The 19,056-nt window shown below is 33.1% G+C and overlaps 2 protein-coding genes across 2 annotated transcripts; one reads left to right on the top strand and one right to left on the bottom strand.

Annotated features, from left to right (window-relative positions):
* Positions 1 to 7,916: 7,916 nt before the first annotated feature.
* LOC134247513 (midasin-like) lies at positions 7,917 to 9,698 on the bottom strand. The gene is made up of 6 exons (XM_062729865.1): positions 9,525 to 9,698; positions 9,161 to 9,234; positions 8,936 to 9,050; positions 8,616 to 8,828; positions 8,458 to 8,505; positions 7,917 to 8,054 (listed from the first exon to the last, which is right to left on the bottom strand). Exons 1-6 carry the CDS (start codon positions 9,666 to 9,668, stop codon positions 7,917 to 7,919), a joined length of 732 nt encoding a protein of 243 aa, XP_062585849.1. The 5' UTR covers positions 9,669 to 9,698.
* A 1,055-nt stretch (positions 9,699 to 10,753) lies between these two features.
* Positions 10,754 to 12,379, top strand: LOC134247512 (uncharacterized). The gene has a single exon (XM_062729864.1). It carries the CDS (start codon positions 10,754 to 10,756, stop codon positions 12,377 to 12,379), a length of 1,626 nt encoding a protein of 541 aa, XP_062585848.1.
* The last annotated feature ends 6,677 nt before the right edge of the window (positions 12,380 to 19,056 follow it).

Below are 19,056 nucleotides of genomic sequence, written 5' to 3'. Positions count from 1 at the left end.
AAAAATCTAGATTACTAGGCTGTGCCACAAAATTTTTAAGTTCCCTCCTCCAGCATTTGATTGTTATGAAAAATTTTTTTGAATGAAATTCCAGAATTTGTAATATACACATGTATTATAGTGTTTTCCCCCAAATAATCATTATACTGTAGATTGAAGTACTTTTTTCCGTGTGGTATAAATTTACACTATGTACGCGATTACAAATTTTCCGCGGAAATTTTCCAAGCGTACTTAACGTAGAACCTACGTCGTATGACATCATAACTAGTGAATGTGTTTAGTCTGTGCTAGATCCATTATGACGTCATAATTGATTCAATGTCATTTCCCGTACTTTACAGCTTCAGTATATTTATACTGCATTTTGAAATTCACAGAATTCGATTTAAAATCATGCCGAAATAATCTTCATAATATTCGATTTATATATGTTTTTTATTATAATGCTTAATTACAGTATATTTCTTGAATTAAAGAAACCTTTAGGCACCTTTCATTTAATAGATCTTGACCTTAATTAAGTTGACAAATCCAAGATTATATTGTGTGATGAAATTGCCATGTATACAACAAACTGTAATAATGTAAATGGTATGTAACTATTTTGAAGGAATGCAAAATCTTTTTTAAAAAAATCGTCAGTTGCCAACAAAATAGTGTAATATCTTGATGAAATGTCTCTAAGTCAAAGATGTATGTGTTGTAGATTATGTGTACATTTTATGATATCTATCATGAAATGATGTGCATTCCTTTTCATAATTATTTGTTACTTATTCATATTCTTGGAGTTTTATTACAATTTCTCTATTGAATATGATCTTTTAAATTAAAAGCATAATTTTTATAAACATTTTAAGCTGAAAGTAGCCCCAAACAGTCATTTAATGATAAAATCCGTGTAAGTGCAAAAAGGTCAAGAATATTAGTATCGGTAAATAACCTATCTCTCATTAGTTAGAGGGGAAAGGTATATATTTAAATCACTTTTTGTAATCATTTGGGTATGTTCTTTATCATATTAAAGATTGAAAACATTGTGACAAAGACTTCTGATATATATTTACAAATGTAGGGTGGAAAATTACTGAAAATAAATAGAGTTCATTTGCCTATAGTTTTGAAAATTTCGACTTTTCTTTTATGTCAATTGAATAAAAAAAAATTTATTCTCGGGAAATATTGTTTAATACTGTTCAATTAATAAACAATAAAAACAACAATGTTTAAAGAAGAAATTCTGGGATTTTGTTGTCTTCTTTGCATGACAAGTACCCCTAAAATGACTGAAATTGTGAAGTCACAATACGTATTTATCATTCCATGTTTAACTGGCTGCACTACATTTAATAACAAGGAAACATGTCATATGCTTTTAACTGATTGATAAGCAAGTGCTAATTTATCATTATAAAAAGTTTGAAAATCTTGTGACAAAGACTTCTCCGACATAGGTTCTACCTTAATTAACATAAATGTCAGGCATATATGCCTAGCGACGGTCTAGAAAGTTCGCGTAATTTTCTAGCCGCGGATTAAACAGAAATTGAGATTCCGCAGAATTATGACCCCGTGGGAAAAAGTATGTCTTACAGTAATTTAAATTCATCACAAGTAAATTTTTTTTGTTCTTTTCACTTTTATAAAATTGGTCAGTTTGTTCTCGTTTTCTTCGAATACTAATTGTCAATGAACGTTGAACATTCAATGTTGCTTTACAACTGTCAAATAATAAACAATGTCATGTACATGTATTTAGTTATTAATTAGTAGCTTAATAAAACTGGGTCATATTTATCAAGTTAATTTTAGTATCTGATTACATCCAACCTTACCAAATTTTCTCTGGTCCTTTCAATACTTGATGTCGTGCTCTGAAGGGATGAGGACCAGTTTAACCACCAGTTTCGTCCCGTGGTGGACGTGTTGGTCCACAGTTGTTGGTACAAATCACAGAGTATCTCACACAAAGTGTTACTGACAACTCCCTGTAAATAAATGTGAAATTGGCATATCATAATAATTACATTTTTATTGTCCAATAGCAGGTTCTCTAAAAGTACTGTGTGTATATATAATTTGGCGTAACTATTCAAAATTTAGAGTAACTACTGGGTATGGAATTGTTGGCATTATCACAAATTACTGCTTCATATGTCTGTTCAGTGTATTGCATACGTAAATGATTTGTTAGTGGAATTCATTAATCAGTGCATTGTTGTCTACGCAAAAGCCATTAAAATATTAAACCTGCTTTTTAAAGTACACAAACAGTATTACGTAACTTAAGACCAAAAAATTAATCAATAGTTTCCCAGGCACCGTCACGTCAGTTCAAAAATCATTTTTTTTTATTTTGATCAATCTAATTCTTCGAAGGTGATTTCACGCAATGTACATTGTAAACAAAGGATTATTTTTTTGTGTGACCTAAAAAAAATATTTTTTTAACTTTTGAATTTTGATATCTTAAAAAGAAAAAGACTTTGGGGATATATTTAACAAAAGTTGAAATTATTTATGGACAATTAATTTTCAAGAAGAAATACAAATACATTTTTTTGACGAGATTAGAATCGGACCAAGGGTTTTAAGAGAAATAATTCAATTTTCTATTTTTTTTTCCAAGTTAAAAAAGAAAAACGAGTTATTCCCCTTTTCATAAATGCTAAGAAAGACGTTTTTATTAGAAAAACAATATATTTATTCTAAATTTTCAGTATTGTATTAATTAACTTTTAAATAAATGTTTTGAGTAACATTATTTAAAGTTCAATACATACTACAACCAATTTCAGAGGACAAAAATTAAGAATTGGTAGATATTATCATTTTATTGAACAAATGGTTTAGAAAAGGTGCTTCAAAAAAAAATAATTAATAAAAAAAACCTGCCTGTCGCATTGATTTCTGTTTTTTTTTTGACTGAGAAACTATTGATTAATTCACAAATCATTAACACATTTCAGATGACCTCAGATTCATTATAAAACACTGGATTACCTAACTTTTGGCTTCACACTTGGTTTTCAGTTTTGTTAAAGCCATTGGTGACACAGGTGTAAACTGGCTTCCATAGTTAACTAATGCCCCTATCTCTGGTGAAGCAGTACATTCTAGTGATGTCAACATTCTATTGACTAGCTTCAGCTCAGAGAGAACAAACATGTGATCATGAAGAAGCCAAAGGTCAACATTCTTCCCAGATGTTGATTGACTGAACTGTAACAATACATTGCTGTATTCTGATTGGTCCGTTCCCATTGCACTGTCCACTATCTTTCTTTCCTCTCGTGTCAGGTTATATTGCTGCCGGAGTTCTCTAACATTTCCAATGGTCTCTGTGTTATTGCCTGAAAGTTGATCAATTCAAATATTTGCAATAGGTAATGAAATGGAAAAATAAAATCATGAGGTTCAAATTATATTAAAACAGCATATGCAAAACTGATACACGTAATTAACCAATTCAGTTGAAAAGTAAACTTAAAAACAAGAGAATTTCCATCTTACAAAAGAATTTATTTTTCAGTTAAAGTCAAGCAAAATTCATACCATGTTCAATTCCAGCTTTCACTTCAGTCCCTGCATTGATTACTAATGATAAGAGTTCGCTCCTTCTGTCTAGACGTAACTGGACTTTATACTCCATAATGAGGTCAGCAGCCTCTCTATGGATGTCAGATAGTTTACAGAGGTCAGTTAGAGGCAAACAGTCCTCCGCCTCACTCTGGGTTCTGTAAGGAGATGGGTGACCATGGGAATTCCAGAACCTGATGTAACAATCTGTCTCCTCATATCCTGACAGCAGAACTTCACCTGCCTGGTACAGATGTGGGAAACACTCCATAAACCTAAAGGTAGAAAAACTATGTTTAATGAATACATAATATCTATGTTTTCCTTCTCACAGTTAAAGAATTCCAGTATAACATAAATTTTCTGTCGAAATGCCAAAATCAACAATTATCAAAGCACAGAGAAAAAAAAATTAAATTCTTTATTTTTGTCTTTTAAAAAATTTGATTTCAATGAATTTAACACAATAACTTAAGACTTCTTTTCAGTTCTACATTTTTTTCATTCACTTGAACAAGTTATTGACATGCCACTGTAATAAATCTTTCCAATATCCTTTCACTTGACTTATTTCTTTACCAGTCACCCATTACAGGCAGAAGTATGTCCTTGACCCAGGAGTAGTATAGAATGACCTTGTTAAGGTCATGATCCTGTGTGTAGGTAACCAAGGACTCCCTCATCCTAGCAACCCAATAAACCTGTCCATCACCTAGTAACCAATAAATAAATATTTTAACTTTAATGAAAATCCAGCTTTCTATGGTTAGGTAAAACTGAATCTTGAATGTTTTTTAAAATTGTGAAGTGAATTAGTGATTTGAACACTATCAATAGCTATATGGGTCAAGAGGAGTGAAAACTCAGAAACATACCTTAATTATGCTTTGGAATTCCTTGTCTTTACCTAATTGGTTGAATTGTTGAAGGATTTTTATCTGTATGTATTATGTCTGTATTATGTCTATCATCAGATTCTCAAGGATCCGATAATCTACTTCAAAATTCTCCTTGCTCCCATCTACAAACAAATATGATCAAAATTACTCTTTTTTTTCAAAAATTAGATAAAGGGCAACACAAATACATGACATTGCACAGTACCGTGTAACATTAATAAAAAAAAAATCATAGAAGCAAAGTATTATTATTGCTTGGTAGATATTGAACTACCCCCTAAGAATTTCTTCAGTCTGTCCCCTTGTGGAGCCCCCTACAGCTAAACTCCTACTGACGTGAGACACCAGCCCATACAAAACTATCTCCCTCCCAGACAGACCTCAGAACCTGGGGACAATGACGGGGGTCCATATAGTACTGTCTGACACCAGTTGATGAACAGAACATTAGTGTATTCAGAACTTATTCATCAAAACCATTAAGTAACTATTCTGAACTTTGTTTGCTGTTATTCTCTTTTATGTACATGTATGATATTATACAACATTTTAAAAGATGAATTTATAGAGAAAATTTGAAAAATAAATGTATTGCTACATGTAACAATTCGAACTTACCATTATCAATTTTTCTGTATTTCTCCAGCACCAGACTCTTTACATCGTTCACCACCTGTCCCATGACACCCTGTACAAGTTCAAGGTGACTTTTAGTGTCGTCAAGCAGAGAACTTGATCTTGACCTACTCAGTGCCTCCCTGTAACTCTCTAACATCTGCTGTAAGAGTCGGGAGCGCAGTGGGAGTGTGTCTGGTGTAGAGAGATGCATATACAACATACAGACAGACAGCAGACTCTGCCACGTACACAGGTCAGGTGACAGGTCATGTGACAGGTCAGGTGATTTATTGATAACATCTCCAGTAGGCAGTCTACAATATAAATAATTGTAATTTAACAAGCCTAAAGAGATCTAAACATATCAAATAGCAAAACGATCACACCTTACTTACTAGCATAAAAGAGTGAGAATTTCTTTATGCAATGCAGTTAAAGTTTTCAAATAAAGATTTGTAGTTATAAAACCTTCGATAAGTTTAACTTAAAGCTCATCTTAAATGCTTGTTTACTAACGTTTTAAATATTAGTATCGCCTTATAATGTTTCACTTTCAATATTGCTTCCTGTTTATCATGTCCTGTAGTATAATGTGTACCAGGGAGCATAAAACTGTTCAAAATTCCTCGACTGTATCCAACACAAAAATCTGTTTATCAAATTTTCATTCAGTATTTGCAGTGAAAATTAGTTATAAGTACTAGCTTTTACCTCCCATCTAAATAAATTTTCACCCCTCTGTTCCTAACTGCTCAGGAAACCTCTACAAACTTGACAAAACTTTTAATGTTACTTATACTCTCAGTTCTCTGGCAAACTGTTTTTTGTCAAAACATGACACATTGAAAAATACTTTATTTTCCAGTATTTAGAGGCCTCGCTTAACAACTTAACTTCAACATTAACCAAAGAAACAGTAACATCCCTCAAACAAAGTTCAATTCGAATAATGTGCCTCATGGCATACTTTCAGTTGATAAACTAAAAATCACACATGCATGTTTCAACCTCCCCTTTTCACATACACGATTTGACATTTTTATCAACTGTTACTTTGTCAAACCATATTATAGTAAATTTTACAAGTGTCTTACTGGTCTTGTGAAAAGTTCTATCAAAATGCTGCCCATACAATGGTTTATTGTTTATAACAAAAATGACTCATAAAAACACTTCTCGTCCAAAAATTATAAACTAATTTTTTTCAGCTCTCTTATCACTTGGGAGCGTACATTAATATTATCATCAAATTTTGAAATGTGAAAAAGAATATTTATCTAGACTAAGTGTATAACATGGTATAATGTTTCACTAGAAACAAAATATTTAAAAAGATATTAAATATTGTTACAATAGATTAATTCTATAACTTGTATGTCCATTTTTTTAATCATTTTTTTTTTTATTTAACACTTATATAATATCATGTATATTTACATATGCCCTCTCAAACCACAGCACATCCATATACAGGATAATCAAGAAGTTAAATTGTCATACGGCATCAAATAACATCTTGCACAATGCATACCATTTACAAGATCTTGTCATACGGCATCAAATAATCTTATTTTCCCTCTTTTTCATCACATCATAGGTTAACATGTACACAGGATAATATATCCACAGCTTTTACAAGATCAACCATTGTCACATCGACATCAAATAACATTTACACAGAATAATCATCTACAACAAAGCATCTACACTAGATCAATAAATATCCACAGCTTTTACAAGATCATACAAATGACATAAAATAACATCTACAAGATCAACCATTCATACACAACTTTTACAAGATCAACCATTGTCATACGGCATCAAATAACATCTACACAGAATAATCATCTACAACTTTTACAAGATCAACCATAGTCATACGACATCAAATAACATCTACACAGAATAATCATACACAACTTTTACAAGATCAACCATTGTCATACGGCATCAAATAACATCTACACAGAATAATCATCTACAACTTTTACAAGATCAACCATTGTCACACGTCATCAAATAACATCTACACAGAATAATCATCTACAACTTTTACAAGATCAACCATTGTCATACGGCATCAAATAACATCTACACAAGAATAATCATCCACAACTTTTACAAGATCAACAATTGTCATACTGCATCAAATAACATCTACACAGCAATAATCATCCAAAGCTTTTACAAGATCAACCATTGTCATACGGCATCAAATAACATCTACACAGAAATAATCATCCACAGCTTTTACAAGATCAACCATTGTCATACGGCATCAAATACATGTGTAACATATACACAGAATAAATCATTCACACCTTTTACAAGATCAACCATTGTCACACGTCATCAAATAACATCTACACAGGCATAATCATCTCTGCTTCTAGCTCTTTTTTGTGGTAGCAAGAATATATTCAACCATAATCACCACAGCTTTTACATCGTTGTTATACATCACAAAATAATCATCTACACAGCAATGTAACATCTAAACAGCAATAATCAAGCTTTTACAAGATCAACCATTGTCATTCTTACAGTTTTATCAAATAACATCTACACAGGAATAATCATACACAGCTAAGATTTTGTATTATAATACAAGGATCATCATAATTTTACAAGATCAACCATTGTCACACGTCATCAAATAACATCTACACAGGATAATCATACTCAGCTTTTACAAGATCAACCATTGTCACACGTCATCAAATAACATCTACACATAATTAATAATAAAGCACCTCTGATACAGCTTTAAACAAGGTGTGTAAAAGGCATTACACAGAATCTACACAGAATAAATTAAACATCCACTGCTGTCACAAGTTCAAACCATTGTCTTAAGGCGTCACACAACACGTGAGGAAGGGAGTTAATGTCTCGCAGTACGATGTAGAAAGGAAAAGGGAAGTAATCCATGTAGGGATTGATTTCTGGAAGCTGAAATTGACAAATACAAATGAATTGTACATATTAAGTCAACATGACTATTTTCTTGAACATTACTATGCGTGCCATCAAAGTCAGTAAAATGAACAAACATAATTTATTGTCATTCCAGGCGAAAAAACTTTTGCAGTTCTCCCCTTGATGTGAACATACTTTATTTTTTATAATAACTAAGATATTTGGATTGAACACAAAGTTTTTAAAACATTATCTGCCCTCTCCCTTTTTATAGGAAATGATTACAAAATTCCTGTAAAGAAATAATTTTCAGGAAAACATCAACAACAAGAGGATGAGGGACCACAATGTTACTTACTTTAGTGACATAAAGAGCATAGAGGCTTGCTATTGATTACTTATAATTTAATCCATCTCTGATTTGTTGAGTTCTTACCTGGCTTCTGCTTCTAAAAACTGGGACATTTATATCTAATATAGAATCCTGGAATTGGAAACATATGATATATAATATTTAAAGTAATATGAAAAACATTAATTCATTCCACTCAAGTTATCCAAAAATAGAACATTGGGAATACGGGAGTTATGTACCTTGTTCTGGGGATTATCAATGATAACAAACACCAGGAACACCCCAGCCTCCCGCGCCTGTCTGACGGCCGATCTGACCGTCTCCATTCCCTCATTAAACAAGCCCCGCCCATCAGACACGATCAGCAGTAACTGTGAAGTCTCAGGATTACCCAGCATTCCCCGCTGTCGGGACCGAGCGTCCAGCATCACTGATGTGGCTTTCTTCAAAAGCTGAAAGGAGAATAGAGTAACTAAGAATGATGTAGTACACAGACCTGTTGTCATAACTTTTATTGGCTACATTTGGTGCACATGTGCTAACATCTTTTCAGTCCTACCTGAGCCACTTTGGTTTTCTTCTGTTCAAATGTAAACTGCTGTAACAATCTGGACCCGGAGTGACTTGTGAACTGCTCAGTAAACGGGTGAAGGACTTGTACAGACTCTCCAAAACTGTGGATATAATTTTTGCTTATTAAAAAATGAACTCAAAATTCATACTATAATCTTTTTTTTAAATTCCCATTAACAGAAACTTACTTTTACATTGACCTATAGCATACCTGCAGATACTTAGATCTCCCGCCTCTAACAAAGTCAGAGCATTAGAAATCAACGCCAGGGACTCAAAGGCCAACTGTTAAAAGAAAATAAATCTGTGTTACTAAAACCTGACTGGTATTTCTTTTGACATAGACATGAAAAATCATCCACACAAATTTATTTTTCCCCATCATTTTGCATGTCTTTCTATAAATTTAAATCAGATTTATTTTTGTGTGTTATTTCTTTTCTTTATCCTTGATTTTTTGATTGATTTAAATTAATATGTTTCTGTCCTTGACGTTTTTGTTTGATTTATCCTTGTTTTTTTGTTTTAAATCTGTCTGTATCTTGAACTACCCTTCATGTTTTTTTATTACAGACCTGTTTGGAGTGGTTGTCCACCATACTTGAGGAGTCGTCTATAGCCAGCATGATCTGGTACTGTCGTTTGCTGGGTTTGGTACGACGGAGCCAGATTTTGTCTTTCCTGAACTGACTGGCGATGTATGGAATGACTTTCCTCATGTTTAATCTCTTCCCAGTCCTGTAGTCTCCCCTAAAACATATCAAGCGTGGATATGTATGGGATTTATTCAACTGAGAACTTTAAAACATGTACCAAATAAAAGCTACATTCTTTTACTTTTCTCAACTAAATTCACATTTTCCAAATACGCCTTTACTTTTTGTCGATACAATTTTAAAGTCGATTGTTAAAATTACATGTTTTACGCCAATACCAGTTTGACCACTGCAATAAACATTTGAATTTTTCATTTCTTTCAATACATTTCTGCGGAAAAAAAATATATGAATAGTTTCTTAAAATTTTCCTGATTCTTAGGTAATTTTTTATTTGAAAACATTATTTTTTTACAATAAGGAGGAATGCTGTAGAAAAAGCACATTTTAATTTCGAAGTTTTTTCTCGTAATTAAGTCAGAGTAAATTAAGAAATAAATGTTTATATTTTATAGGTTTTTGCAAAAAATAAACTTCTATAGAGTCTCAAGATTAAAATGGTACCTGACTTTTGGAAATTTTTTAGAGTTACGCTAGAAAAAAAAGGCTTATCGGTCGGATTTGACAGATACGATTGTCAAAGGGTTAACGTCATTTTTTTTCTCAGCAAATTCTTCCTAAAATGCATGAATTCCTTTAGTTTAAAACAAAACATGAGCATGAGGTCAATTCATAACCATCAGGATTATATGAACCACTTCTTTTTATCATTTAATTGCAAACAAAGAACCAGCCAATATTGTTTAACATTATGGTCACCTTTTCATGCTACCCTTATCTTCTTTAAATTATTGGAACCCCTTTTTCTTTAAATCCCGCAGCTTTGCAAAGAATACAAAGAGATTTAAATGTTTTTGTTTGAAGAAGGTAGTATACTGCGTTCTTCTTAAATGCACATAAATTACCAATGACTGACACTAATCATGAATGTGGGATATTGTAAAAGATATTCATTTTCCAGCTACATCATATAAAAGGTAATAAGTTTAGGTAGCATCTAGCAAGTGTTGTAAGATAAACCAACTTATAAGTACCTCGCCTTCACTATGATAATAATGATTTTTTTTTTACAGATTTGATAAACAAAAATGGATGAACTACATGTACCAGATACAGCCCAGCACTATATCGAGTGTGACATAAAATCTTGTAGAAACTTCTCTGAGTTTTATTGCAATACCTGTCATCAGGGATTCTGTGGCCATTGCAAACAGCGCCACCTAGTGAAGAACAAAGGACATGAGATTGTCCTTTATCAGGAGAAAAAAAGAAAACTTCCGTCAGAAAAATGCATGACCCACCCAACACAAGATATAGATATCTACTGCGATGATTGTCAGAATCCTATTTGTTCTACCTGCTTTACCCAGCACCACGGTGATCATGAAAAGTGTGACCTTGAAAATATCTACAATGAAATTCTACAGCAATGTCAGAGGGAAATAACTGAGATCTGGAAAAAAGCAATTCCTGGGGCTAAAAATAATGTCAAATCAATTTTAGAAAAGAGGGATAATGTCAAGAAAGAAATTGCCAAGGTAAGATTTTCCATGAAGAAGAGAGCAGATGAAATGAAGGACATTGTTGACAATATACTAACTGATAATAATAAAATACTGGATGAGATCGAGAACTCTGTGCTAAATATTATGGTGGAACATCAGAAGGAAATAGAGGACTACATAAAGTACCTGGAAAAAATGATTGTAGACTATGAGAGTAAAATGTCATCAATAAATCCCACTGAATTAATCAAATTCCATCTAGATATTTCATTAGCTACTGTGAAGATGCCTAACAAAGCTAAACCAGAATTGCCTATTTTCACAGTAGGTACACTAAATAAAAAAGAAATATCCAAGCAGTTTGGTGGAATTGAACTAGAGTCATCTGCAAAGTTTCAGCTTTCCTCTGTCACAAAAGAAAGTGAAATAGCTATCCAGGGACATGCTTATCATTTGTCTCCCTTGGCTCTCGATAAATTTTGGGCTAGTGATGTCTCAGGATATCTCATTCAGTATGAAGGAAACGTCTCATCAAATAATATACACATCAGTTCAAGGTATTTCCAAGGTAACCACTCAGTCACCACACAGGGAGAACTTCTTTGCACAGATAACAGTGCAAACACTGTCTACAGAGTAACTAATGACATGTCCATCAACAAACTAATTGAGACAGGGAAATGGATACCTGGAGCCATCTACTCCTCTCTTATCAATGAACACATACTGGTTGGGATGGAGAAAAATAAATTCATGAGGATAACCAGATACAGTAGAGAAGGAAAAAAGCTACAAGACATACAGTGGGATGATAAAGGACAAAATCTTTATCAAAGTATTTACTACCTCACAGAGAATATCAACTGTGATATCTGGACATCAGACTTGGATGCTGCTAAAGTTGTGGTGGTGACTGCAACAGGAGAATATCGGTTTTCTTACTCTGGTCACCACTCTCAGTCTGGATTCCATCCTTATGGAATCTGTGCAAATGTTCTTGGACACGTATTAGTGTGCAATGGCTTTAGTAAGAATTACTCAAGTGTCCACCTGCTGGACATTAATGGTCAGTTCCTGTCTTTCCTACTCACACCAGATCGATGTCCTCGAAATCCCTGTGCTCTCTGTATTGATGATCAACACAATTTCTGGGTTGGAAGAAGGAACAATTCTACTGTTTCTGTGTTCAAGTATTTGCACAAGACGTAAAGATAATAGTTTATGTACTGTATTACGAATGCCACCAGCAGGTTGTAGCTTCCCATATGAGTGAAAAATTCCCGAGAGGGACGTTAAACAATATACAATCGAACAAAAACAAATGTAAAATCAAATAATGTCTCAACCCCTGTCAATGTGAACTCAGTACAAACAAACTGGTTTGACAAATGAGTTTCTGTTTTTGAAATTATTTTTTACTCAAGTCCTAGAAGAGCTTGAGTTATCAAAAACGATGCTAGGTCATCGATTTACGAAAATATAACATTTGAGTAAATAAAAACATTTCAAGAGACAAAAATGAAGCTTTTGCTGAAAATGTCTATATATTCTAAGATATTAAGGGTTAAATGTTGGATTCTTTTCTATGTCGAATAAATAATCTATTCAGAGATTTCGCGCTTTTCTTTGCGTAGGGATCTCAGGTAACTTGCATCCATGGACGAGTTCATCGGTTAAACTGAAAGGTGATACAGGATGACTTATCGTTTAACATTGCTTACAATGATCTGCCTAAACTGAGTGACAATTATTTTAATTACACTAAAACTAATGTTAAATTCTACCCTTATAAGTCTATAATTTCGTTTTTTTTAAATCAGGATATCACGGCCGCAAGTGGCATGTTTCTGGATTTACGAGGGCCGTTCAAAAATTACGCAGACTGTGCTATTATTTACTTTTACAGACGACATATAGTTATGAAATTTCACATAAATATGTATCTTAAAGATTCCAATTAATTTTGGGCAAAATTTCTGTATTTTAAAAAAATTCTACTAAAATTATCGGTATGTTGATATCGCTGATTGAGAGGTATGGAGCACGACAAAAACATTGAAGCAAAAGCATGCGAAATCAAATATTTAATTCTTTTCAAGTTCGTGATTTATTTTCCACAGTTTTCTCAAATGTACCTTTAAATTGTTCTATTATTATGTATTTAGATTTCTGACGTGATATCTGATGTGCTAACAGAAATATAGTGATTTTTCTGTGATGCAATTCCCGTGAAAACGACTGTAAAAATGAGGTCTGCTGAATTGACCGCGCATCGCACTTTTGTTAAATAATGTGTAATGCTCGAGACATCGCCAACATAGATCCAAAATGAAACATGTAGTAAACTAGGGTATTCGTGACATTCGTCCACAAATAGCAAATTGAAATTTTAGACCGTTAGACCTCTGTAAAAAGGCTATAAGGGAGGAAGGGAAGAAGATAAAAGACAAAAACTTTATCCGGAATGTAAAGAACGTGATTGAGAGTCACCAATATCACCTTATATCTCATAAATACCTGTAGTTTTTGGTTTTAAAACAAAAAAGAATATTTTTTACTTGTTTAATAGATTTTAAGCTTGACAAGAAATGGTGATTGGATGTTGAGTAGATAAGGTAACTCAAACTATACAGGTACTCTTGGGAAAAAGTAGAGAAGATGAAAGCTCAATCACATATTTTTTATAATGCCTGTGACGTCGACGATTTTGCTGCTCCATGATTTAATGACATGTCCTGAAAAATCACTCAAAATTGATACCAATTTACAATATTTTGATATGAAATTTTTAAGACCATTAAGTAAAGATTCTTTTTTATTATGTGTCATATTTTGCCCGATTATGTCATCAAATAGTTTTTCTGTGCAACAAGTCCGCGTAATTTTTAAACGGCCCTCGTATACGGAAGATTCTATCATTGAAAAGGTGCACACAGTCACTTTGAAGTCATTCCTATAGGCCTATTTCAAGCTATTCTGATTGCTTCAAATCAGATTTACGATGTTATTTTATAAATACAAAATACAAATAAATGCGCACATTATTTATTACTTGGATTACAATATTTCAATTTTATAAAAAAAAAAAAGAATCTACCGCCGTAGTACTATGCTTCATAGACTATTCTTGGGAAACGTTTTTTTCCCTTTTTTTAAATACACAATTTGTTTTAGAAAGTAGTATACAATCATAATACATGTATTAATTTTAAGTTCGATTTTGAATTTAATTTAAAAATAAATTCTGAGGGTGTTTTAATTTTATTTCAGACACGTGGAACTTCGTAATAAAGTCACTACATGCATGTAAATGCGGTTTTTTTTCGTCGTATATGTATTGATGTTGAAACGCAATTAATAGCCTGCGTCTTCTTTCTTTTTAAGATATTCATGATACTTCAGAGCTTACACTCTACAGCTTGAGTATCTCTGACGTTTTGTAAGTAAATTCTTGCTTTTCTTTTGTGTGTTTGCCGTACCATAATTTATCATGTTTAGATCATATACCAATCTCAATCATTTTTAAGGAAAAATGTAAAGAAAAGCCTATTGAGTTTACAGTCCTTTTAGTGGTCCTTACATCAGAATTATTTACCCACAAAAAGTATTATATCCATTATATAAATGTCAGATTTAATGCGCTTTGAACTTCAGGGTCTTTGATTTGTGGAGGAGCATGCCCAGTAGACCTACATACACCCACTGTCTCCCTACTGTAATCATATCAGTCTCATCATCAGATACTATAAGTATTCCACTCAAACACTCCCTGACTATAAAGAGTTCAGTTCCCAGAGCTCCACACAGGAGATCTCTTATGGTTTGAATTATTTGCTCATAGTCCCTATGAGAAGGATCTTTATTCTGGAGGAATGTGATCAACTCTGACACAATTTGTTTGTATTTGTCCTCCAATTCCTTTGTTTTAAGCATTGTACAGTGGACAGAAGTATAGATACAAAAACTTGGATGATGTGCTCTCTCAGCAGTTTTCTAATAAAACAATTTAATTAATTTGTATAGTTTTTAATCTTTATCATTATAATGATTAAATTTTTTATATCTTTTATTTTTCCCTTGCTTTTTGAATTCCATGCTAAAATACACAAAATATATTCAAATCAACCCATGAATCAAAATTAGTTTTAATTAATAACTTTCCTTTTGAAGAAAATCAATGGTAAAAGATCAATCCAATTTTTATATTTTTAATTTATAAAATCAAAACTATGATTGATTTTGACTGAAGAGAATTTGGAAAATGAGTACATGTACATGTACTGAAAAAAAACCTGCATTTAAATGCATGCATCTTGTAAATACCTACATTTTAAGATTTAATTTAAACCTGGATAAAACTGACCTAGGCTTGATATTCCCATACATAGCACTGAACCTTGAGAACAGATGTGCTGCGATAGAATCTGAAATTTGTGTAGACTTGTTCTTCAGTCTTTCAGGGGGGGGGGGTGTCAACAATTAGAGGTCTTTCTTGTTATGATTTCTGTGTTTCATCAGATTCTCCACACATCAGATGGTAAGCAGTCTGACTTAGTCTGGGTTTGTGAAGAGTTTCAGGACCCTGTTATATTGAATGAATATTCAAAGCCTGAATTTTTGATTAAATAATTTATTTTCACTTAGGGTTTCAGCGGCGAGAATTTTTACAATGGATTCTAGAGGTTCACAGAGCCAAGTCAAGAGTGTCTCGCCGTGAACCTCTAGCATGCTGGAGTAGGTTTTAAGCTTACAATTGTCATATAAGTGGGTCAAGGGAATACAATAAAACATTAAGGTTTGAGTCCTTCTCCATTGAGAATTGTACATTTTATAGTTTATCATGGTCTTGATCCAGTTCATATTTTAAAGTTTATATATGACTTTCAGTTTTTTCCAAGCAAATTTTTGCTTTGTGATAGACAGTGAGACAGCTAGACAAACAGATTCTGTTACTCCCCTTTTAAAAAGAGATACAATTCAAATGCATGTACTGATAAAGCTTTTTCCCCTTTAAAATCTTATTTTGTTAATCAATCTGTTTGTTGACCTGAAAAAAAAGCTTAAACAGTAAATGCATTTGAACTTCTTTAATGACGATTCTTACAGTATATTCATACTAAAATGCACAAATTCCTTCAGTTTAATAATTATACATGAGCCTGAGATCATTCCATAGTTATCATAATTTTCTTATTCTGAAATCAGATCTTTTTTATCATTAATGGTAAACAAAAACATACAATTATATTGTTTAACATAATCGTCCTCTTTTCATGCTACCCTTAACTTAATTACTTCACGGTATTAATTCTAGTCCCATTTTGTTTCTTTAACTTCTGCAACTTTACAAAGAATGCACGGAGATTTAAATATTTTTCATTGAAGAAGGTAATATATTCAGTTCAATTAAATAGATTATCAATGACTGACATCAATCAGGACTGTAGGGTATTATGAAAAAAAAATCATTTACCAGATCACAGAAAAAGGTTTTAAGAAGGTAGGTTATTCTTCTTTTTCAAATGTATAGTAGCAAAATTGTTAGCTTTAAAAATTACAGGGCCTTACATACACTCTAATAATAAATATAATTTTATTTCTAGAGTTTTGATTAATAATAATGAATCAAGTACCAGATACAGCCCAGCACTTTATCGAGTGTGACACAAAATCCTGCAGAAACTTCTCTGAGTTTTATTGTAATACCTGTCATCAGCGAATCTGTTTCCAATGCAAACAGCACCATCTTGAGCAGAACAGTGGACATGAGATTGTCCTCTATAGGGAGAGAAAGAAAAAACTTCCTTCAGAGAAATGCAAGATCCACCCCACAGAAGAATTAAATGTCTTTTGTGATAATTGTCATGATCCTATCTGCTCTACATGCTTTGCCCAAAATTACAGTGATCATGATAAAAGTGACATTGAACCATCTACAATGATATTCTACAGCAATATCAGAAGAAAATAACTGAGGTCTGAAAACAGTCATTCCTAAGGCTAAAGATAACATTGAATCAATTAGAAATAATGTCAAGAAAGAAATTGCAAAGGTTAAAGATTCCATAAAGAGAGCAGATGAACTGAAGAAGGCTATTGACAGTGTATTAACTGATAATAATAAAAACTGGATGAGATCGAGAACATTTTCCTGAATGATATGGGTTAACAACAGAAAGAAACAGAGGACTACATAAATTACCTGGAAAAGATCATTTCAGAGTACGACAGTAAAATGTCATCAATAAAACACTCTGATCTCATACAATTCCATTTAGATATTTCATTAGCTTCTTTGAAAATGCCAAACAAACTTAAGCTCGAACATTCAACTTTAACATTAGGTACACTAAATAAAGAAGAAATAGCCAAACAGTTTGGTGAAATAGAAATAGATTCCTCAGTAAGGTTGAAAATTTCTTCTGTCACAAAAGTATGTGAAAAGACTATCCAGGGCAAAGAAATGTCCCTGAGTCATATGTCTTTCTTACCTCCAAATAAATTTCGGGTCAGTGAAAGGTGGGGGAATCTCATTCAGTATGACATGGAAGGAAACATCCTAAAGAAAATATCCACCAGTATGTCATATTCCAAAGGTAACCACACAGTCACCACAGCGGGAGAACTTCTTTACACAGATTACAAAAAAAACCACTGTCTACATAGTAACTAGTGCCACGTCCACTAACACATTTACTGAGATGGAGAGCTGGAGACCTGGAGCCATCTACCCCTCTCCTATCAACGGACATATATTGATCGGGTTGGAGAGAGATAGAGACCACAAAATAGCCAGATACAATAGGGGAAGACGGAAGTTACAGGACAAGCAGTGGGGTTATAAAGGACAAAGACTGTACAACAATGTGACGTACATCACAGAGAACATCAATGGTGACATTTGTGTATCTGACTTGCATGCGAGAAAGGTTGTGGTGGTCACCACATTAGGAGAGTATCGTTTTTCTTATTTTGGTCACCACTCTGTCTGAATTCTGGCCTCAGGGAATCTGTACAGATGTTTTAGGACACAGTTTGGTATGTAATGGTTTGTTTTTTTAAAATGCTCCAGTGTCCATCTGCTGGACATTAATGGTCAGTTCCCTATTCACACCAGAACAATGTCCTCTTTTCCCCCGTGCTCTCTGTATTGATAATCAAAATAATCTCTGGTTCAAGGGATTGACAAAGCCTACTGTCTCTGTGTACAAATATTTACAGAAGACTAAAATATGATTTTTTTATTTACTTTAACTAGTGTTTATGCTTGATCAATTTGTAATATACACAATCTCTCTTAGTGTTATTAAAGGAAGGATATGGAAATAACGAACAGTATTCAATCTCAACGTCCACCAAACAAATATACAAAATAAGAGCAGAGCAAACACGGACCCCCGAAACTTCAGAGGTGGGATCAGGTGCCATGGAGGAGTGAGCATCCCCTGCTGACCGGTCACACCCGCCGTGTGCTCGTTGTCATAATCAGGATATAACGGAAAAAATCCGTGGTCAATTCAGTGTATAAATAATGGACTAACAATTGGTATGAAAAACGTCAGTCAGCATTTCATTCAATGATAAATTGTATTTGCTGACAAGGTCATTGTATCGACCATAGAATTTACGAAATGATGACTTCAAACGAGACCGCTGATATTCTTGTTTCATCAACTTGCTTGTCAATAATTTACCTCGTTTAAGAAATTGTTCATACGTAGAGCATGCTCTTGCATATCGAATCAACTGAGATATAAATACTCCGTATGCAGGTGACGAAGGTATATTGCTGCATAAGTAAGGGAAGTTGACGATAGAAAAGTTAAAGTCATCACGTTTATCTATTGATAAATAGGTTAAAAAGTTTACTGGAAAATGGACTAATT

The sequence above is a fragment of the Saccostrea cucullata genome, unplaced genomic scaffold (genome assembly GCF_032062105.1).
Source record: "Saccostrea cucullata isolate Sc308-1 unplaced genomic scaffold, CSIRO_AGI_Scuc_v1 ctg5375, whole genome shotgun sequence".
In the NCBI taxonomy this organism is placed as follows: domain Eukaryota; kingdom Metazoa; phylum Mollusca; class Bivalvia; order Ostreida; family Ostreidae; genus Saccostrea; species Saccostrea cuccullata.
This window is presented reverse-complemented; position numbering and strand designations above follow the sequence as displayed.

Coding starts and splice junctions, on each gene's coding strand:
- LOC134247513 (XM_062729865.1), bottom strand. CDS start 9,668: ATGAGGAAAGTCATTCCATACATCGCCAGTCAGTTCAGGAAAGACAAA. Junction 9,235..9,524: donor TGGACAACCACTCCAAACAG/GTCTGTAATAAA, acceptor TTCTTTTAACAG/TTGGCCTTTGAGTCCCTGGC. Junction 8,829..8,935: donor AGAAAACCAAAGTGGCTCAG/GTAGGACTGAAA, acceptor TTCTCCTTTCAG/CTTTTGAAGAAAGCCACATC.
- LOC134247512 (XM_062729864.1), top strand. CDS start 10,754: ATGGATGAACTACATGTACCAGATACAGCCCAGCACTATATCGAGTGT.